The sequence below is a fragment of the Nicotiana sylvestris genome, chromosome 7, assembly GCF_000393655.2.
Source record: "Nicotiana sylvestris chromosome 7, ASM39365v2, whole genome shotgun sequence".
In the NCBI taxonomy this organism is placed as follows: Eukaryota; Viridiplantae; Streptophyta; class Magnoliopsida; order Solanales; family Solanaceae; genus Nicotiana; species Nicotiana sylvestris.
Genome location: NC_091063.1, coordinates 172,859,045 through 172,882,114, shown reverse-complemented (window position 1 = coordinate 172,882,114; position 23,070 = coordinate 172,859,045). Strand labels below are relative to the sequence as shown.

The following is a 23,070-nucleotide window of genomic DNA, read 5'->3' as shown; positions in this document are numbered from 1 at the left end:
ACAAGCTTACAAAAGATTTGAGTCTAATATCACTATGGTACTGTGGTATCAATAGGGTATGAGTGTTATGAGTTATTGAGTGTATTTTGATCTATGGCTTCGAGCCAAGTGGGGGAGTCTGCTGGGAGTATTTGATTGCATGGTTAGGTGCTATGTTGGTCCCAGTTGAGGTATGCGAGCGAATCAGTTATGGCTTGCGGAAATTGAGACCGAGGATAGCTCGAGTAAAGGAAAAATTCTTAACAAGGTATATAGCATGTTTCATAAGTGTGTAACAATCACGGGATGTCTTAAGTTGTTGTTGGTAAAGAATACTCGGTGCATAGAGCAGGAAGTTGCTTGGATGTGTTGGGATGAGGATTTCATTCTGTGGTGTCAGAGTGCCAATGAGGCACGGGTGGCTCTGTTCGTTTGATCAGGCTAATTACAGTTTGAAGAGAGCGAGTGCCTCTCAAGAATGGTTTTAATGTGTTCAAGGTTCCACATGTAACAATTGGGTATCTTAAAGTTGTATATGGGGTTAGAAACTGTGTTTTTATTGGAAGAGGTCAAGACTTGTGATATCTCTATATTGATTATAAGATCCTATGTATCAGTATCAGGAAAGCAAAGGTAATGGATTTAGATTTGCAGGAAGTTCTTCAGAGTGAAGTATTCCGGAATGTGGTGTTTCGGGAGTAATCGAGTGAGTATTCATCGGCTTATAGGTCTTAGATAGTGTGGTCCTGTGCTTGGGTCTCGTGTGGTGAGCCTGGGTTGAGGAATTGTGGTGCTACAGCAAGAGAGAATATCAATTGCAAATGAATCAGAAGGAAATTTAGATAAATGGAATAGATTGATAGTAGACCGAATCGGTATGGTAAGGATATGATTAATTCCGTGTGTGTGTTCGAGGTAATAGGTTCTCGCAGGTGTTTTGCAGCAATGCTCTTAAGTTTTGATGGCTTTCTTAGCTTGGTCGAGTTAGAAGGATTCAGTCCAGGCAGGTCTGATTTGTGCAAGGGAAAACTCGAAAAGTTCTTGACTAGTTGAGTACGTAAATGTTTGTGGCTAGGAAAGAGGATGAAGTTCTCATGTTATCCTAGGATGGTATGGTACGTGCGGTATGTTGGGGAGAATTGAGAATTGCGTGTGTAAGGTTACAGTTCAGTTTTGAGCGGAAAGTCATAAAATTCTTAGGCAGCACGGGAAATTTCAGATGATTTGAGAAATGATCTTCGGATGATTAAAGAAATGGTAATGCTAACTGAGGTGATTTGGCGAGGGTGTATGTTTTAGGAGAAGGGCAATGTGGTAAAGTTGATGGCACTTTGGTAGTATTGCGGCACTTTCTGGCTAGATCGACTGCTGATATTCGAGTCTGCTTGGTAGCACAGAAGAATTTTAGAGTATCTCTCGTGAAATGATTAGGTATTAAAGGTGTAGCATATATTCAGACGGCTAAGTTGTGATCGGATATGGTTATTCATGGGCCATGTGGATTTGGAGACGGAAGTTCTCATATTCAGGTTATATTGTGGTTGTGGATCGTGTGTATCGGCATTGTTTAGCGACTATCGGGATTAGGAGACCCGGACGGATCTTTCGTTGCTGGGTATGTTAGATTTTGGATGTGATATTGGGTTCAGACTGGTTGTCTCCGCGCTGTGCCATTTTGGACTATTGCGCTAAGGTGGCGTTGTTGGCTATGCCAAAAATGCAACAGATTGAGTGGCGAGGTTCGACGAAGTATGTCCTAGTGGAGTGGTTTTATTTTTCGAGGACCCAGCGGACGATTGGGAAGAATTGTCTTTCTTATGTGGGCTTTCGTGATAAATGTCGGTGCAGAGGCTTCTACCATTGATTCAGTTCTGGCGGTGAGGGACTTTTCGGATGTGTTTCTTATGGTCGGGCAAGGTTATTGATTTGGGTATTAATTTGATATCGTGCACCATATCGTATGGCACTGACAGAGTTAGAGGAATTGAAGGAACAACCTCAAGATTTCCTTGATAAGGAGTTCGTTGGCAGGCCAATGTGGATGCGTGTCCTAACTTGAGTCGGTTTTGTTGGCACCAAATTGTATTGTATTGTTGAGGGATATGTTGATTCGATTGTTATTGAGCGTATTAGTAATCTGGGGAGATCTATGAGTTACCTTTCTGTGTTGCGAGATGTTAGGATTTGTTAGTTATGGGCATGTATGGTGCGGTTCTATTGGGATTTCATAGTGGAAGTCAAGCGAGAAGAGTAGTTGGGTGTTGCTCGGTGAATGGCGTATCAGTTATGTCCTATCGATTTTGTGTGGTGTATGTCATTTGTTTCACCGTGGTGTAATGATTTGCTTTGGTTCCAGACATTAATTGAGTGTGGTTGTCGATTTCGAGCATAGTGACTTGAGGTGTTTTATGCGGAGCAGTGTTTGGATAGGATCACGTGTTGCAGCGAAGCTATGTGGGAAAATGACCTGGCGGGTTAGATTCACGTGTTCTATTTCTATGATGCAAGACGGGTTCTCAGCCAGGTGTCGTGATGGTACTAGTGAGCTGCGGTACAGCTCTTTCATTTGAGTCATTTTTCAAGAATTGAATAGGTTTGGATTGTAGCTTATTGGTGCACGGATTGCACAAATCATGATTTTAGTATATATTGAAGTGTCAATGTCACGAGAGTAGTTGTATTGGATTAGATGAGACCGACGAGGTCTTTAATGACTACAAACAAATTTGATTTCAGCATGTTGAAAGGATAATATCGAGCTTCGACTCAGAAATTTGCTGTGGTATTTGCCAAAGGAGGAGTGACTTTTTGAATGGTTGATCTGGGAAATGGTTATGACTTACCGCGTGTTTTAGTGATCATTGGCAGTATATGTAAGTGTTGGGGTGAGACTTTAGTTGATAAGAGTTTTCTATCGGTATTCGTTTGTTATGTGCAACTGCTGTAATTAGAAGTTATCACTACGAGTGTTTGAGTCATGTGGTCTATCAAGTGATTGCACCTGAGATTGCAAGTATGGGTGATTATAGTCGTTCGGGCTTATTCTGAATATAGATGTGAGATTCTGATCTTGTGAATGATTTCAGAAGTGGAAATGTGGTTCTAAGGCTTATGGGTTAGATTGGGTTGTGAAATTTCAGTTACTGTGTGTTATCAGACCTATGTGAGATAGGGTGATGTGGGATCACCCCCAGGTATATGCATGGTGAGGTTATTCAGCGATTGGTCAGCTTTTGGAACAACTCTAGCACGTTCGCAGACGAACGTATGTTTAAGTAGGGGAGGATGTAATGACCCGACCGGTCATTTTGAGCTTTTGCACTTTGCTCGCCAATTATAGGGCATAACTTGCCCCGTGTGGTGTATTATGACTTATGTAAATCGTTGGTGTTGGGTTTCAGGTTAATCAGAATGAATCTGGAAGAACAATCTCAGTTGAAAGCATAAAATTTGAAAGGTTTGATCAAAATTTGACTTATGTGTATTTGATCTCGGATGAGAATTTTTATGATTTGGTTAGCTCCATTAGGTGATTTGGGACTTAGGAGCGTGATCGGAATGCATTTTGAAAGTCCGTGGAAGGTTTAGGCTTGGATTGGCGAAATTGAGATTTCGACAATTTCCGGTTGATAGGTGAGATTTTGATATAAAGGTCGGAATGAAATTCCGAGAGTTGCAGTAGCTTCGTTGTATCATTTGGGATGTGTGAAAAATTTTAGGTCATTCGGACGAGATTTGATAGACTTTTTGAGCGAAAGCATAATTTAAGAGATTCTTGGAGTTCTTAGGCTTGAATCCTATGATAAATTGGTGATTTGATGTTGTTGTCAGGGTTCTGAAGTTTTGAGCGAGTTTGAACGATGTCATGGGATGTGTTGGTACAATTGGTTGGAAGTTCCGGGAGTTCCGGGTAGGTTCCAGGATGTTTTAGTGCAAAAATCATAGTTGTAGCAGGTCTACAGCGGTTGCAGGCCCCGGAACTCACTCACGCGGTCCACACAAAAATAAGTGTGCCCGCGTTGAGTGTTGTGCGGACCGCACAAAAGCGTCCGCGGCTGCGGTAGGCGTCGCGTGGACCGCACAAAAGTGGGTGCGGCCGCGGTGAAGAACCTTCCCACTGGTCCTACTTAGAAAGGTAAAGATATCGCAATTTGGACATCTGTAGCAAAGGTTATGGACAAAATACTAAATTCTGTCACTGTAGAGGAAGGCATGTGCGGCCGCGATAGTTTTTGAGCGGACCGCACTGGCTTGCGTGGACCGCGGTCGTTTTGGTGCAGCCCGCGGTAGCTGAAACCTGAGGGCTAGATACGAGGTTTTGGGTTTTATTTAATATTTTGACCTAGAGAGCTCGGATTTTGGCAATTTTTCGAAGGTTTTTCAAGAAAATTCATCAGGGTAAGTGATTTTAACTCATATTTGGCTAGAATACATGAATTTATCACTGAATTCATCATTTAATTCGTGATTTGAGATGGAATTTGGGAAGAAAATTATGAAACCTATCAAAAATGTAAAATGATGATTTGAAGGACCAAATGGTATCGGAATTGGATAATTTTGGTATGGTTAGACTCGTGAGGGTATGAGGATTCTGAAAATGTAAATTTTACCCAATTCCAAGATGTGGGCTCGGGGCTCGGGGCTCGGGTTTTGCTAATTTCAGGATTTTTGATATTTTTCGAATGTTTTTGCTTGGGCTTTGTTCCCTTAGCATATTGTGACGTATTCGTTCTGATTGTGGATAGATTCGACGTGCGTGGGTGCCAATTCTAGGGGAAAAGGCGTCGCGAGCTAGAGAATTAGCCAGTTTGAGGTGAGTAATGGTAAACCCCGGATTGCACATCGTAGTGCTATATTAAGGCAAGATACGCGCTGGATGATGAGCGTGGGGTCTTTTACTACTAGGGATTGTGACTTGGACCATCCCGATTGATGATTTTACTGCGTATTTGACTAAAATTCATTTGTTATCATCATGATTTGGGTTGATTGCCATATTTGGGCTTCGTGCCAACTATCTGAACCCTTCGGGGATTTTTATCTGTGTTTCCTAACTACTTGACTTATTATTTGAACTCAGTCCTGTTGATATCTACTGTTTTACAAACTCAGCCACTTTTACTCAGATTTGAAACTTAAATGATATTTCTACATCATGTTTTGAGCGGAGAACTACTGTTTTACTAATGCCCAAGGGGCTTGTGATGATTTTTGGACTGAGTGAGGTTGAGGGCCATATGTGAGGATATGCTGAGTGATATGAGGTCGAGGGCCTGAGATACTTTATATGCCACGAGGTGGTTTGAGTGATTTGAGGCCGAGTGTCGAGTGTTGTGAGGCCGAGTGCCGAGTGATGATGCCACGAGGTGGCTTGATATAGTGCTTAGCCCGTAAGGGGCCCCTCCAGAGTCTGCACACCCACAGTGAGCGCGGGTACCCATTATTCTGAGAGTGAGCCCGAGGGGCTGATACTATTCTGAGAGTGAGCCCGAAGGGCTGATACAAGTGATTGTGAGGTAGCCCGAGGGGCTGATATGAGTAATTGTGAGGTAGCCCAAGGGGCTGATACTATTCTGAGAGAGAGCCCGAGGGGCTGATATGAGTGAATGTGAGGTAGCCCGAGGGGCTGGTACTGTTCTGAGATATTGCCCTAGGGGCAAACTTTTATGTGTTCATCTTTCATATTTACTTGTCATTTTACCTGTTACACTATGGTATTTGTGCCCGAGGGGCAGATTTTCTGTGCTTATCGGCACTAACTATTTCACAATCATTGCGTAACTGTTGAAAAAGTCATTTTCAAAAGAGGTTTAAACTGAGCTAAGATATTTCCAAAGATTTCACAGCTTCACTATTTTTCTCAAAGGCTTTTACACTGCATCTATACAGCATGTTGGTTGCTTTACGTGATTTCTTACTGCTCAGTTGTTATTTACCTTTATTACTCACTGATACGAAGTACTCACATTACTCCCTGCACCTTGTGTGCAGATGCAGGTATTTATATGCTCGGTAGCGGGTTTGGGTTGATCAGAGGCAGAGTTATCGGAGTTTAGCGAGGTGACTGTCGGCGTTCGCAGCACCACTTTTCTCCCTTTTGTTCCTTATTCTTGCTTGTATAATCTAGACCTCGTAGTTGTATTTATACCCTAATAGATGCTCGTGACTTGTGACACCCTGGTTTGGGCTGTATCGGGATGGTTCCTGCTGTTGTTAACATTAAAATTCTGCAATTTATGAGTATTATATTATATGTTATTATTGTTTATGATGATTAATTATTTAAAAGAGGTGTTCCATTTTGGTCTGGCTGGCCTTGTCTTCACGAGAGGCGCCATCACGACCGGGTTCGGGGATTGGGTCGTGACATCTCCATAACTCATGGCCTTGCAATAACCTCAAAATGGAATAGTAAACAAATCATGAACTTTCGTAGTTCTGCTTTAGATGCGCTATGATAAAATTATTACGGCTACGGGTACGGTTCCCGTGACGTAGTTGTGGTACTAAATTTTGAATTAGCTTTAAATATGAATATCCATAGTTCATTTAATGAATAATTTTGAGGTGTACCATTCATATATTTGAATCATATAATCTATGGCCCTCATATTTTATAACTTAGTTACTAAAATGAATCTCGTAGTTTGCTTTAGGCGCGCAATTGAATAATTACAACTACGGGTACGGTTCCCATGACGTGGTTGTGATAAAATATACAAATCTTTTCTTCTAAAATAATTTGAGGTGCGCTATACACAGATAAAATCCATAACATATGGCCCTCACATAAATACAAAATTAGTATAGAAAATGCCGTGAACTTTTGTAGTTTGCCTTAGGCGCGTTAATTAAATAATTGTTATAGCTACGAGTACGGTTCCCGTGACGTGGATGTGACACTTGAATTCTAAAATCCGGGGGTACATTTATGTGACCCGGACACAATTTAATTTTGTTAATAAAATAAACACGTTGTGAATCGTGGGTACGGTTCCCGTGACATGATTCGCAACGTGTAAATCAAATAATTAGTTGTATAACAATTAGATTATTAAAATGGTTTAAAAGGATTAAAAATGCATATAGGTTTTAAATATGTATTTAATCAGATAAATGGGCCAATAATAACAGTTGAGCGACCGTGCTAAAACCACGGAATCCGAGAATGCCTAACACCTTCTCTCGGGTTAACAGAATTCCTTACCCGGATTTTTGTGTTTCGCGGACTGTAAAACATAGTCAATCTTTCCTCGATTCGGGATTTGAACAGGTGACTTGGGACACCATAAACTATCCCAAGTGGTGACTCTGAATTTTAAATAAATAATCCCGTTTCGATTGTCATTTAAATTGGAAAAAACTCCCTTACACCCTCTCCGGGGGTAGGAAAAAGGAGGTGTGACAATAACATCAATTATTGCTAAAGGAACCAACTACAATGCAAAAATTTAGATTTCTCAAACTTTCCCCCAAAAAGTCAAAAATCGACTTGGGACCGCTTGGTAAAAATTCGAGGTTCGGACCAAAATTCATTTACCCATTCACCCCCGAACCCGGATGTATAATTGGTTTTAGAATCTGACCTCAAATCGAGGTCTAAATCGCCAATTTGTAAAAATCCTCAATTCTTCCTAAATCCCTAGTTTTCTACCATGGAAGAACAAAGGTTAGGGCTAGGAATTCAATGGGTGATGTTAGAAATGGAAGAAAATGAGTTAAAGAGTACAAACCTATGATTTGGTGTTGAATCCTCTCTTCGAAATCGCTCCTAGATCGAGTTCTAATGAAAGAGTTGTGAAATTTTGAGAAAATCCCGATTCTGATCTGTTTTAAATCACTGGCGTCAGACCTTATTCGCGTTCGCAAAGGGTCTACCGCGATCGCGAAGAAGCGGCCCAATTAGCCTACGCGTTTGCGAGATACTCTTCGCATTCACGAAGTCTTATCCCCACCAGCATATGTGTTTACGAGCCATGTGTTGCGTTCGCGAAGAGTATAGGTCACTTCCTTTTCCCCAGGTCCCATGCCTACACGTTCGCGAGAGCTTGGTCGCGTTCGGGAAGGGCAATGCCCCCAATGCTCCCAATGCTCTGCGTGCGCGACTAGTCCTTCGAGTTCGCGAAGAAGGAAATACCCCTGCCTCCATTTACCTTTCACGTTCGTGAGAGTACCTCCGCGAATGCGATGAAGGGCACACCAGATATCAGCTGAAGCCAAAAAAATCAGATTTTCTAAGTTCTAAACATCCCGTAGCCTATCTGAAACTCACCCGAGCCCTCGGGGCTAAAACCATACATGCACACAAGTCCTAAAACATCATACGAACTTGCTCGCGTGATCAAATCGCCAAAATAACACCTATAACTATGAATTTAGCACCAAATTGAATGAAATTTTCAAGAAAGTTTTAAAACCTTTATTTTCACAACCGGATGTCCGAATTACGTCAAACCAACTCCGTTTCTCACCAAATTTTACAGACAAGTCTTAAATATCATAATGAGTCGGGCTCCGAAACTAAAATACGGACCCGATACCAATAAGATCAAACATTAACCAAATTCTTAAAACCATTAGATTTTCAGTCTTTCAATTTTCAATAAAAATTCATATCTCGAGCTAGGGACCTCGGAATTCAATTCGGGGCATACGCCCAGATCCCATATTTCGACACTGATCTACTGGGACTGTCAAAATACGAGTCCGGGACCGTTTACTCAAAATATTGACCGAAGTCAACTAAATCAACTTTTAAAGGCAAAAATTTATTATTTTTCATCAACTTTCAACATAAAAGCTTTTCGGTAACACGCCTGGACTGCGCACGCAAATCGAGAAGGGATAAAATGAGGTCTTAAAGGCCTCGGAACACCGAATCGAGTTCTAAAACATAAGATGACCCTTTTGGGTCATCACATTGTATAACCATATTTGTAATTTCCAATGTAAGTAATTATTGTCTTCTCCATAGTTTTTCTTTTTAATTGTTTCTCTTCTATTCCATCCTAAGTTGTAACGATTATTTTTTTTATTTGTAAGGGGTCGTTTGGTATGAGATATAAGTAGATATAGTGTTGGTATAAAAATTTAATACCACTTTAATACTTTGTCTGGTTAGCAAACCTGGTATCAGTTATCCCAGGATAATTTATACCTTGTAGGGGGTGGAATAATTAGTGTCGGGATAACTTATACCTTCTTCTTAGAAATTATGCATGCATGTCATTTTTAATACAATATAGCAAACAATGGATAAAAAATAATATCAGGATAACTAATCTCAGCATAACTTATCACAGTATAATTTACCCCAATGTATTCAAACCAAACGACCCCTAAGTTCCTACCAAACGCCTCATGCCAGAAAAAGAAAGGGGCAGAAATAATTGAGTATTTAACGGCCCCTTATGTTTGTGACAAGTCTATTTTCATCCCTATTATATTACCTGAACACATATAATCCTTCAAAATTGCAAAAGTTGAGCATTTTTGGTCTAATTGATGGAATTCCAAAATGAATCATATGAAACTGTCATATGTCTTCCACGAGACCAATCTAAATAGCAAATGTGGTCGCAATTTTCTTGCCCAATTTCATTTTCTCTTGATTGTAGTTTATTTTTATTACTACAGACTTCTTTTGACTGAACTTTTTTTATATTTTGCTAGTAAATATTATTAGTCTTTTTCTACTCTAATCACGTGGAAAGCACATAATATTTCTGTGAATTTTAATGGGCCGTATGACTGAAGTGCTCAATTTTTAAAAACTTAAAGGACTCGAGATAATAAAATAAGGTACAGCAATTGCGATGTATAAGTCGCATTGTACAATAGCTTATAAGTCGCATTTGGCAAGCATCATTTAGAAAGAGTGATTTATGAGTCACATTTAGAAATAGCAATTTATAAGTCGCATTTCGCAATAGCTTATAAGTCATATTTGGCAAGCGTCATTTAGAAAGAATGATTTGTGAGTCACATTTGGAAATAGCAATTTTAAGTCGTATTTGGTAATTGCGATTTATTAATCAAATAAAATCACATTTAGATATTATTTTACGTTATATTTTCTTTATTCGAAATAAAGTGCCTTGAGATCGAATTTTATTCAAACAAATTGGAACTTTTTTTTTGCTTATTGCGTCCGGCTTGGTCGACTTTTGAGTTTAATCGGATGCTTAGGTCGGAAAAGAGCTATTTTTAATAGTGTGAAAAAAAAGAAGTTTAATATCTATAGTGTAAATTAAAGAAATTTTACACTATCAAATCACTTAAAATAATAACTATAAGTAAAATGTTATATCAAAGTATAGAATGTCAGAACAATAAGCTAAAATTAGCTGGATCAACAAAAAATTTGATAAAAAAACGTATTAATTAATTCTATTAATCACGGCGTAAAAAATTTAATGCAAAGGAAAAAAGCAAAATTATGATGAACTGGAAATTCGAAAATTGTAATAGCATAAAGCAAAGACCGGTAAAACTAAAATGCCAGAATGTATATATATTACCAAAGGCTGCTCACAATTTGTTTAGACAAAATATACAAGTCATATATGGTAAATCCCAAAGTACATATATACAATGTTAGTCGCCACTATAGCCAAGGCATGGTCTAACACAAAATATTTAACTGAAGTGAACTGTTAATAAAAATAACACAACATGGAATAATAACATACTGAATCAATAACAATGCGAAAAGTGAGTGAAGTTCCCTGTTGGCTTAAAGCAACATAGAACAATCTTTTGGGATGTACCGGAGCCATTTACTTTTACCGACTGAAGTTGCAGATTCGATGAGGATGTCGATGAAACATCACTGTCCCACGGGGCATCTTTCGTCTCTCTAATAAGAGAAGAAACTTTGAGCCTCATGGCTGGTTTCCTATCCTCTGAAATTATCCAGGAAAATAACAGTTCAGAAAAACTGACCTCTCTAACTTGGTTGTGAAAAGGCTGAACAAAATTGCAGAAAGTTCATTTGTTAGAGGCATTAGGAAATTAAACTATTGAAAAAGGGAGGATGCCTCACTCCTTAAAGAGCATAAGTTGCCTGTAAATAATCCACAATATCTGCACTTTCAAACATTTGTACTCCAGTATTTGGATCTTCCAAGTATGGGGCCTAAAAACAGAGTCATTAATTTTCTGCATTTCATGTTGTGTGCATTACACTTAACAGACATCCAAAAGGTAGAGCTAACATAAAGCAAAGAATAACCTGGAAATGTCCAATTCTTTCGTATAATACTTGGCGTTTGGGGCTACCACGAGCACAACTGCACCATTTGTTTAGTGCAGTCAGAGGAAATCAAAAGCATTGAAATTGTTGTCGTATACAGGAATAGACATGTCACCTTTATCCTAATCTTTATTTTAAGTGACTAAAGAAGAAAACTAGATAAGAAGAATCTCATTCTTGAAACCAGTGGTAAAGGACACTTCTCATGACAATAAATCAATAATTAGAAAGACAAGTGAACTAAATGGATTCAATTCTCTTCCGATTGAGAGGAGGATCCTTAATTCACCCCCATCGAATGAATGTCCAATCACCTCTATGTCATTTAATCTAGTTTTTCGACAGAAACATTATAAGAATAGGTCTGATCATTGAAGCAGCAAGTTAAATTCCTTGAGCGGAAACCTACCTAAATCAAATGTATGAACTTATAGGAGACTCCACAGAAAAGATATTTAATCTTTGATGATATTATCATAAACAATCAGATAGCAGTCTAATTTATTCAGCTTATTACTTGATGCCAAAGGCATCCTATATTGCACAGTATATAGGTTTTGTTCATCATCCATTTCATAGTAACATGTACCTGTGGAGTATGTGGGGAAGCTCTAATTCTACAAGCACTTCACGTACAACTTTGCAAAACGGAGAAGGCTGAAAAAAATGACACAAGTGCAAATAGGTCATGTAATATGGATATACTATTCAGCAAAAACTCTTTTTACATGATGATTGAAAAAATATATAGAATTCTTAGTTTAGATTCATTTAAACCAAACTGATAGCAGAATGCTTTATAAGTAAGCTTGGGCTAACCTCGTATGCCCATATCTCAAGCGGCTTCGGTGGCAGTTTAGATGGCCTGTAGGAAGACCCCTGGCAAAATCACAACATATTATCTTGGTTTCTTGTTCTCAATATTAATAGTTCTCTGCCAACTCTTTTATACTGAAATCCTAACTCTGTGAATAAAGTTATGTCCACAGAAAGTCTTTTAATTTTTGGAGATAAAACTTTATGGACGAGAAGTCATGGCATCAAAAGCAAATACACTTAATAGCAGAGAGGAAAAGCAAATACCTTCCCCATTCGACCAATCATGGCAAAACCTGCAGTAAGTGTCTGAGAGGACAAGATCCAACATTTAATAAAGAACATCTCTTAAACACTCTTTTTACTAATCTAACTCATTGATGACCATAAATTTGTTTGCTTACAGTGAGAAGACCAAGGGACAACATAAGCGGGACATTTCCATCACCTGCACAAGGAAATCAACCTAATTAATGCACTCACTAAGAACGGAGTTTACCAGAATGATGGAGAAATAGTAGGGAGATCAAATGAGAATCAAACCAAACAATCTCTTAAATGGGTCATTTGGAATCAACTATCATTCATGTCAATCCTAAATCAAAATGTTGCTAAATTTTTAACAATAAGAAACTATATGGTCTCCAGTATATAGATTAAATGCACTAACAATAATTTACAATAGTAATTTAAGAAGTAGAATTCAGATGTCTTTTCAATATAAGTTGGCCATTACAGATGCGTACCATACTTTCCAACCAAATACTTAATAATCTCATCTGATTCATACATTGCAACTCCAGTGTTTGGATCAACCTGCAGCAGAATAACACAAACGATTAGACGCCATAATGTTTCGATAGACCTGATCAACAAATAGAATAAGAACTCATTTTTTTTTTTTGAAGAATTCAAGTTCAGTAGAGTTACAGCATAGATAGTCATTTTCGCATTTCCAGAACGAGCAAAAAGAAAATGCAACATGAGAGACATCAGTGTTCAGCAAAGAAACTACTTAATCATGTCTTGAACCATCTGAAGCCATCGAATAATTGTGTTGAGTAGAAAATAGTTTCCAAGAGAACTTTTTTAGTAAGGATTTCTAAAATAAAATAAAAAACTATTAGTGACAAGAGAGGGTTGCTCAAGTTGTAAGCACCGTCAACCTCCGACCATGAGGTTGCAGGTTCGAGTCACCAAGGGAGCAAAGTGCGGAGCTCCTGGGGAGAAGTAAAAAAAAACGTTTAGTAACTTATTTCAGTATCTATTAGACATTCTTAGTTGGCAGGTGAATTACACCTGGTGCTCTTTAATTTACATTTAATGACATCCAATGACGATTTCCTTCCTCACAGCTTTCTTTCTGTCTCAACATAATTTTTGACATGATCCTTCTTTTGATTCATAGTCCCACATCATCAAGAGAATACAAGAGGAATAACACTGTACATTTGAAAATGAATAGAATTTTAAGAGGATGTTTAAAAATGATGGTGCAGGTTACAATTTTCCACATTATTTCATTTTAAAGCATGCAATAAATTTGTGGTTGTGTGAGCTTCTGACTGCTAATTTTCTCTACAGGGAGCAAAAGGAGAGAAGTTATCTAACCATATAGGGGAACTGCTGCTTTCCACCCATCTGACCAACCTTGGGACGGAAATTTGGACCATTTCTTGGGCAAGGATAATAAAGGACATCAAGGTCTAAAACAGCAACTATTTCCCTAACCTGCAATAAATTGACATCTTTAACAATCAGGAACAAAAGAAAAGGAAAAAGATCAATGAGTAGTTCAATGTGTATAATATTCAAAAGAAAAGATAGTATAATGTTCAAAAGAAAAGATGTTCAATGGTTCCCCAGAAGGCTTTTTTCCGTCTCAAAGAGGCCTAAGGCAGGGAGATCCTCTCTCCCCTTTCCTTTTTATTATTGCTATGGAAGGTTTGAACTGCATGATCAAGAAAGCGAACATGGAGGGGTGGATTAGGGGCTTCAGGGTTCCCAACAATGCAAGCAGTGTCATGGATATCACTCATCTTCTTTATGCTGATGACTCACTTATTTTTTGTGATGCCAAGGAGGAGCAGGTTACTCACCTGAGATTAATTTTGACTGCTTACGAGGCCATCTCAGGTTTACAGGTGAACTGGAGTAAATCCTTGATTTTCACTGTTAATGAGGTCACAGATCTTCAAAGACTAGCTGGCTCCCTAGGATGTGAAGTGGGATCTCTTCCTACCACCTATTTGGGGCTACCACTAGGTGCAAAGAGCAAGTCCAAGCAGATATGGAATGGGGTTCTAGAAAGGTGTGAAAAGAAGTTATCCACGCGGAAGAACAGCTACCTATCCTTGGGAGGGAGGGTCACACTAGTCAACAGTGTACTAGACTCCCTCCCCACCTACATGATGTAAATTTTTCCACTACCTGTTAGTGTTGAGAAAAAGATTGATGCTTTGAGGAGGGACTTTATTTGGCATGGGAATAAAGAGAAAAGAGGCTACCATTTAGTTAAATGGAAAACTCTCACGACTAGCAAAAAGGAAGGTGGATTGGGAATCAGAGATTTGAGGCAGCATAACAAGAGCCTACTTATGAAATGGTTATGGAGATTCCCCTTGGAGGAACACGCCTTATGGAGGAAAGTGATATGTGGAAAATATGGGACTGAAGGCCAGTGGAGCACAGGTATAGTGACTAGCCTTTACGGTGTGAGTGTATGGAGATCTATCAGATCTCTCTGGCAAAACCTAACGAGCAATTCTAGCATAAAGGTGGGTAATGGTGCAAAAACTATCTTCTGAAAGGATGAGTGGATAGGGAATACTCCACTAAAAGACAGTTTCCCTGATCTATACTCTTTAGCGCTGCAAAGAGATGCTTCTACTGCTGGTACCTGGAATCAGCAAGGCTGGAATTTAAGCTTCAGAAGATTACTGAATGATTGGGAGGTGACCAGAGTAACTGAGCTTCTGAAACTTCTGGAAAACTTCAAAGGACCAACTGAGCAAGTGGACAAACTGCTATGGAAAAACAATAGCAAAGGAGTTTTCACTGTGAAATCAGCATATGAGGTTTTAAACAGAAGTTCACAGCAACAAGAGGATTGGATATGGAAGCACATCTGGAGGTTGAAGGTCCCTTTTAAAGTTAATGTGTTTTGCTGGCTAGTGGTCAAACAAGCTGTTCTGGCACATGAGAGCTTAATGAAGAGAGGAATGCATCTGTGCTCCAAATGTTTTCTGTGTGGAAGGGCCATCGAAACAAACAAACATCTATTTCTCCATTGTCAGGTGACCAATAGTTTGTGGCAACTTTTCATATGTATGAAAAGCTTAAGCTGGGTGATGCCTAGAGAGACTATTGACATTCTGTCTAGCTGGGACTATTTAGCTGCAGGAACCAGCCAGAAGAAGTGGTGGAGTCTTATTCCAGCATGCATTTGGTGGACTATCTGGCTGGAAAGGAACTCTAGATGTTTTGAAGACTCAGCAAATCCTGAACAGAAGATTAAAATGAACTGCATATCTTTGTTTCACTTTTGGTGTAAAGAAGCTTTAGTACAAGATGTAGATTCCCTAGTTGATCTCATCGGATCCTTGTAAAAGACACAAGACTTGTATTTCTATGCTTGTTTTTGCTCAGCTTTCTCTTTTTTGGAAGTCTTGTAACTAGGGACCTTTTCGCTCAGCACTATCTTGGCGCTGAGAATTATTTATCAATGAAATCTGTTATCATTTCAAAAAAAAAAATTGCTGAAGAAGAATGCCACAAGATTCTTTTTGCTTTTCCTAAAGCTCCATAGAGTTGGTAGGCTAATTAAAGTTGAAAGCCTACAAATGTAATAGGTCTACACATATTCTTTTTAAAGTAGTTCTACATATATTAGTGTAAACTTCCATTAATCAACCATATTAACAATTGAAAGAACTCCCCATATATGCAGGTGGTCGAGATGCTTGATAACAGTAACTGCGTTCATATAAATAAAAGCTCGTCCCGGTCCGTTCTAGCTTTAATTCACAAAACGATAGTAGAAGAGTAGATTATAACTGTGAACCTCAATTAGAAAGAGAAAGAAAGAGTAAATGTATCTGCAGTTACCTTCCTACAAAACGGGCAGCTGAAGAAATCCCCACATGTTCCACGCCAAGCAACATAAGAGAGAAAACAGGTGAATTAGCCTATAATAAATTCTAAAACTTAGATAGGAGATAGGGAAAATTAACGGAAAGAAGGGTAAATTTGTCATAAATAGATGCTGACAGTTGAATGTAATAGTGAGAGTTAAAATACATTTTGAAGTGGATGGTGAGAATTAAAATACTTCCCCAGCAAAAATACCTTTCAAACTCATATATCTCTATTGGCTTCTCAGGTCGAGGACCTAAATTTGAACTCTCCTTCACCTTGAAGCCTATTATAAACATCTCGTATCAGGAAAAAAATAACATCACCCAGAATTATACCCTAATGTTCAAATGAAATGTTAGAACATGTCATTAATACGAAAACTTAGGAAGGATATTACCAGCAATATTTCCTTTGGTGTTGCTGATATAAGAAGATATCAAACGATGACGAAACATGATATAATCGGTAAGTTTTTAAGTTAGGTTCTTGAGAAGATCAAACACGCATATATTCTAAACAGAGTCATGGTCTTCTATCACTTATTAATAAAATAAAAAAAACATATTATATGTTTAACTAATGAACAACAGAATGGAGTTTCGTCACTACTTCTATTTCTTATAGAATGAGGTCTGGCTTCTGGCTTCTGGCTTCTGGCTTCTGGCTTCATTCTTTTTTTCTCTTTAGTTTGCGTTTGGGGAAGTGAAGATTGTCCTAAAATACTTTTGTCTTTGGGAACTTTACACATAATTATTCTCTTCTCTCTAATATGCACATGAATTCTATCTTAATCACCGCTTGGCGCTTGCTGATAATTGTTGCAAAGGCTAACAACTGATTCCAGTTCTCCTCAACATAATCCTAACAAGTTTTGGATGAAATGCCTGAGGATCAAATGGTAAGGATAATTACCAGCAATTCCAAGTGCATACTGGTCAGACGGAACCTCATTTTTGGAGACAAAAGATGCTGAATACCTGCAGCAGCACAGAAAAAATAAGTATCCCAGATGTATCAAAATGTGCACCCTAAAAGAACTAATACAAAGCTCTTTAAGAAAACCCAAAGGAAAGAAGTCAATAAACTTCAACTGGAATAACTATGTATGCAACTTATATCTGTAGAACTTCGCATATATTAATAGCAAATCATATATTAGTCTACACAGTTTAATAGGTCTACATTTATAAGTTGCATACATAGTTTAACAGGTTTACACATATTCTGTTTAAAGTAGTTCTGCATATATTAGTGTAAACTTCGCATTATGGAAGTCCAATCAGTTGGTGGTCAGAAGAAGTAACAGCCTCGCTGAAGGTACAAATAACTGAAATGAGAGAATCATAATCTCACTTTAAAGTTATAAAGGGCATTCTTTTGTAGTAGCTAGTCAGTTGCAGTCTGCTTCCGAGAAGAATGATAAGTTCTTGTAAGGTACAGAGATCACTTCGTATAATAAATTATATCAATGCTTGCTTCTTTTCACTTATTTGTTGGTTTACTAGTTATCCTCTGGCAAGTTTTCATCCACTGAGATTTAAGTCCCCTCCCTCGGACTAAGTTCACCATCTCCTCGTCCTAGCATACAAGTCGACCATTGGCCACTAGCAGGCCAGTTCTTGGAATCGTAAGTCTACTCTCATAACTTAAAATAACTACAATACTAAATGCAAAAGCAGCAATGTGGTATAAAATCAAAACTTATACCTTGCGATTACTTAGCTCCGGGCATTCTACTCCTTAAACTCAAGTTAAACTAAAAGCATGCAGAAGAATCTGTTAATAAAACGCCTATAATTCTCGACAAAACAAGCCCTATAATCTAATAGATCATTCCAATTTCAGAACACTATTCCCAAGTGATCACAGACTTGAATGTTCCCCAATTGACAAATACCGCTGCAATTTAGAATCATATGCATATCGTCAATCATACAAATCAACCGTCTAGCCTAAATCCCAAATCCCAAATTAGTTAGAGTCAGCTATAAGAATTCCCTGTATCCATTTGTATTCAGATGATTCATTATAGTTACTATTTTGGATTTTAGGGGTCGTTTGGTTTGAATATGGCTTATGCCTGGATAAGTTATACTGGTATGCTGGGATAAGTTATGCTGGAATTATTTTTTATCTATTGTTTGGTATGTTGTATTAAATATGACAATTGCATAATTTGTAAGAAGAATGTATAAGTTATACCGGTGCTAATTATCCCACCCTCTATAAGGTATAAGTTATCCCGGTGTTAATTTTAATCCTGGGATAATTTATACCTGGTTTGCTAATCAAACGAAGTATTAAGGTGGTATTAAATTTTTATACCAGCACTATACCTTCTTATACCTCATACCAAACGACCCCTAAGTTATATATACTGGCAGTATAAAGATTTTTTTACACTAGCAGTGAATTTTAACTTGTGATAGCATGTTAGTTACAATTTTTATCATATTATGAAATAATGTTAGTCAAGGAATTTACCTGTAATTACCTAATAAGTGACTCGATTGTATAAATAATTTTCACATGGTCAGTGCATAGAACTTAACCTCTACTATTTTTTACTACTACAACACTCTTTCATTTTGTTCAAGCTAGGAACTAGCTACACTCTACCAAACTTACATAGGTGGAGTTTATTTATCTCATACAAACACAAGATCAATATTTCAAAAAAAGATTGAGGTGATTAAAGATGAAATTAAACTGAATGAAGTAATTGAACAATAAACATACCCAGAAACAAGAGCACCAGTACCAAGTCGAAAAATCAAAGCAAGAGAAGCACTTAATATGTCCAAAATCATATCAGTTCTCGGCGTAAATGGCTTAGGCTTCGGCGCCTTGAAGTTCGGTGGCGCTGAAAATGAAAAATCCGGTTTGGGTTCCTCTTTAGTGCTCACAGAACCATTTGAACTATCTGAAGATTGAGCCATTGATTTTATTAATGAGACTCTGTTGTTTTTAGAGAGTTTGTGAGCTGAAATTGGCCGGAAAATTGGAGCCGGTGAAACGTTCAGAACTCCGGCCATCGTTTTCCGGCGAAGTTCAGAAACGAGTGTGTAGTATCTGTTGGTGTGGCCAAAAATGAAACAGGTAATTCTGTTAAGAGGTTTATGGAGTATTTAATTTGTGAACTGTTTTTAGGTAAATATTATTTTATTTCTTTCATTTATTTGCTTTTTTTTTTTCTTTCCAGTATTTTTTAGTAACTAGAAGATATTTATAATAACTACATCACTCAAAAATTAAATAGTCCCTCAATATATTCTTTTCATCCCCTTTTTGAATTTTACTGATCGGACTAATTTATACTCGCACGATAAATTCCTATCAAGAACAATTTATACTCGCACGATAAAATGATTTTACTGATCGGACTAATTTATACCCGCACGATAAATTCCTATTAAGAATAATAATAATAATAATAATAATAATAAGTTGTATGCTCCTTCCGGTCCATTATAAGGGATTTTTGTAGCAATTCATCTTAACATTAAGTAGCAATAAAATTGATCATATTAACATTTACTATCTCTTCACATAAATATTCTTAACACATACTCCAACATTATTTACTCCAAGGGCAATGTAGGAAAAAAATAATTAATTTATTCTTGAAATATGGAGAAAAAAAACAACAAATATTTTGGACAAAAAAATGTCAAAAAATTATTTATTGTGGACCGGAGGGAGTATTTAGTTTCTTTTACTGATTTGAATTCTAATAATTGAATAGAAGTTACTGTTAAGAACTCGAGTTTTGGTAATTGCCATTTTAAATTTATAAATAAAATTTACTTTTTTTTTTGGTACAGAATAAATTTTAGTTTTGATACTCAACTTACAAGTCTTATTCTTCGTTTTTCTAAAAATCCTAACACCACCATTATTTTCCTTTTTTCTTTTGTGAAACAGAAATAAGATTAAAATTTTACCATTTTCTTTTTTCTGTATCCCAAACAAGAGTAACACATTGAATATGAATTACCTCCAAACATTTAATAATATTGGTGACAGATCACATATTTGGAAGGTGAAAAGCATAATATGGGGAAACAAATTCAAAGCTAAAAGATTGTGTATTGCTCAATTTCTTTAGTGAAAAATAACTAAACAATTCAATTGAAATAAAGTCTTGTTTGACAAAATACTAGAAACTAACTAAAGAATTCAATTAAAACAACTAATAAAAATTGTGGTGGAATAGTAAGTAGTCTTTATCTTTAACTCGAGATATTAAATTCGAGCTTTGTGTATCAGTGTATGAAAACGTATTTATTAGTGAGCATTGTTTTATTCCCAATATGAAACTTTCGGCACGAATTTGAATTTAATAAAGCCTCAATATGGAGAAAATTTAAAAAAAAAAGTTGCTAGAAGGACATTAATAGAAAAGGAAACTCCTAAAATTGTCGGGGGCACTTTTTTCTTTAATTGGTTTTAAATTGTGCGAATCCGAATTAATCAAGCCACCAATGAATATATGAGTGGAAAACCGAAAAAAGTGCAAAGTTATAGATAATATATGCTATATTACAAATTATTTTATCCGGTTTTATTAAATTTTGCTAATTACTAAAACTAACTATATTTTATTTTACAAATTATACATATTCCCACAAAGGAGACTCCCTCTAGCTCTTTGTTAACTTTTTAAAATATGTGATCAGTGTCCATCAAAAATATATTTTATTTCAAAAAAGATATGCACAAATAACATACAGATGAGGTAAAAATAATTAAACTTGAAATTGTTTAAGCAAATCAATCATTTGTTTAAACAACAGATTGAGTTATTTAAGCAATTTTAGTAATTGTTTAAGTAAGTGGACAAGTTAGATAAGCTGTGTGGGTAGGATAGGTAATTGTACGCGTGTGTATCAGTTATTACCAATTAAAAATTCGGATACTCTATTATTATTGATTTATATATAATTGGTAAATTTATATTGTAAAATATGATTAAGTAATAATCTCTCTAGTAAAAATAAATAAAATTTATATTATAGAATAGTTCAGTAAAAATTTCTTTCTCTCAAGAAGAAAATGTGAAATCCTCGTGCAATTTTTTTTTTAATTTTTTTTTTTAATTGTCATGCAAGTTGAAATCAAACCATCTTCATTTTGGGCCATTTCTAGGCCATCTGGCGGTAAAAATAGCACGGGCTAGCCAGTTTTCGGACAGATCATTCAAAAATAGCCAGTGTTTGCCAAGTCATTGAAAAATAGCTACTATTTTGCTGCAACAGAGACCGGTCCAACATAATATACTGGAGTTCGGTGTACCTGTGTATGAACTTCCAGCATATTATGCTGGAACTCCAACAAGCGGAAAGTTCCATCATAATATATTGGAGATTCGAGCACCTGTATATGAACTTCCAGTATATTATACTGGACAGATATACTTTGCTGAAACTCCAGTATATTATGCTGGAACTCCATTATATTATGCTGGAGTTCCAGTATACTTATGCTGGAACTCCAGTATAATATGTTAGAGTTCCAGTATACTTATGCTGGAACTCTAGTATAATATACTGGAGTATTTTTCGAATTTTGAATAATGTTTTCGTTCAGATTTATCTTTACATAAAAAGTGGCTAAATTTTGATTACTTTTGAAAGTGTGACTATTTTTAAATGACCACTTATAAATCTGGCTATTTTTGAATTTCTCCCCATCTGGCGACCTCTTTCATAGCCCATATACACACAATTAAGGCTGAATTTGTCAAATAGCCTTTTCAGGCTGATATTTTCATTTTGTCCCAGTTTTAAAAAGTTCTGCAAATATAATTTAGACGCTTTAAACAAGTTAAATATTAGGGAAATACATCCTATAAAGAGCATTTCTTCTCTTCCATTTGATCTCCAATTTTAATGGAAGAATTTGAGACCTCCCATGTGCAAATTTAAAAAGGTAAACAGTAAATTTAATCGGTTATTTGGATAAAGATTCCATTGGATCTTTACACAAATAATTATCCATATTCATTATTTACTTTTTCTAGTCATGTACGTAGTTTATATATTAATTATACACATATAATATATATATATATATATATATATATATTAGCAATTGGATGAGCGATTGGATGAGTGATTATTGGTTAATTCTTCTTAAAACAAAATTATTAGCCAAGCAGTATAGTTATAATAATAGGTCTATTGGCGGTGGCCGCCCAACAAGTGAATGATGACTAGTGTCGTGAAAATAGCACGGGTTAGTAAGTTTTCCGACTGATAATTAAAAAATAGTCAGTGTTTGTAAAGTCATTAAAAAATAGCCACTATTTTGCTGAAACACATAAAGTTCCAACATAATACGCTGGATTATATGGAGCTCCTGCTTATAAACTCCAGCACACAAAAAGTTCCAGCATAATATGTTAGATTATGGAGCTCCCGCAAACTTCTAACATATTATATTGGAACAACACATTATGAAATTACAGCACATTATGTTGGAATTTTTTCGAGATTTTAAGGATGTTTTTGTTCAGATATTATCTTTATATAAAAAAAGTAGCTAAATTCCGATTACTTTTAAACCTGCGATTATTTTTCATTTATTAGTTATAAATCTGGCTATTTTTTATTTTTATTCCTAGTGTAGCCGAAAAGGTAGAAGAAAAGGAGATCTTTCCAAAAGGGTAAATTAAAATAAAATGAGAAGAACTGAAATGGCTTTCTTTATCGAATAAGGGGTGGCAAAAGGAGATGGTGACCTTTTCGTTTGGAGAATGAGAAGATAATATTTGTTGGATTCACATTGAAGAGTATCTGTTTTAGTTGATTTTCAATTTTGAGAGTCCAGAATAATGAAACCTAAGTGCTTGTTTGGATGGTTGTTACGTATCGTTTCAT

At 36.7% G+C, this 23,070-nt stretch overlaps 1 protein-coding gene across 1 annotated transcript; it reads right to left on the bottom strand.

Moving 5' to 3' along the window:
- Positions 1-10,469: 10,469 nt before the first annotated feature.
- Positions 10,470-19,299, bottom strand: LOC104234758 (uncharacterized). The gene is made up of 13 exons (XM_009788384.2): positions 18,929-19,299; positions 17,102-17,166; positions 16,400-16,472; positions 16,160-16,178; positions 13,664-13,783; positions 12,799-12,868; positions 12,457-12,500; positions 12,320-12,361; positions 12,056-12,115; positions 11,826-11,893; positions 11,216-11,273; positions 11,027-11,119; positions 10,470-10,886 (listed from the first exon to the last, which is right to left on the bottom strand). The coding sequence occupies exons 1-12, from the start codon at positions 19,222-19,224 to the stop codon at positions 11,030-11,032; spliced, it is 1,005 nt and encodes a 334-aa protein (XP_009786686.1). The 5' UTR covers positions 19,225-19,299; the 3' UTR covers positions 10,470-10,886; positions 11,027-11,029.
- Between the last annotated feature and the right edge of the window lie 3,771 nt (positions 19,300-23,070).

Bases quoted from the DNA above. Each gene is read 5' to 3' on its own strand.
- LOC104234758 (XM_009788384.2), bottom strand. From the start codon at position 19,224: ATGGCCGGAGTTCTGAACGTTTCACCGGCTCCAATTTTCCGGCCAATT. The intron at 12,869-13,663 runs GTTAGATAACTT...ATTCTGCTGCAG, and splicing joins AGCAGCAGTTCCCCTATATG to GTTGATCCAAACACTGGAGT. The intron at 12,116-12,319 runs GTATTTGCTTTT...TGATTTTGCCAG, and splicing joins TGATTGGTCGAATGGGGAAG to GGGTCTTCCTACAGGCCATC.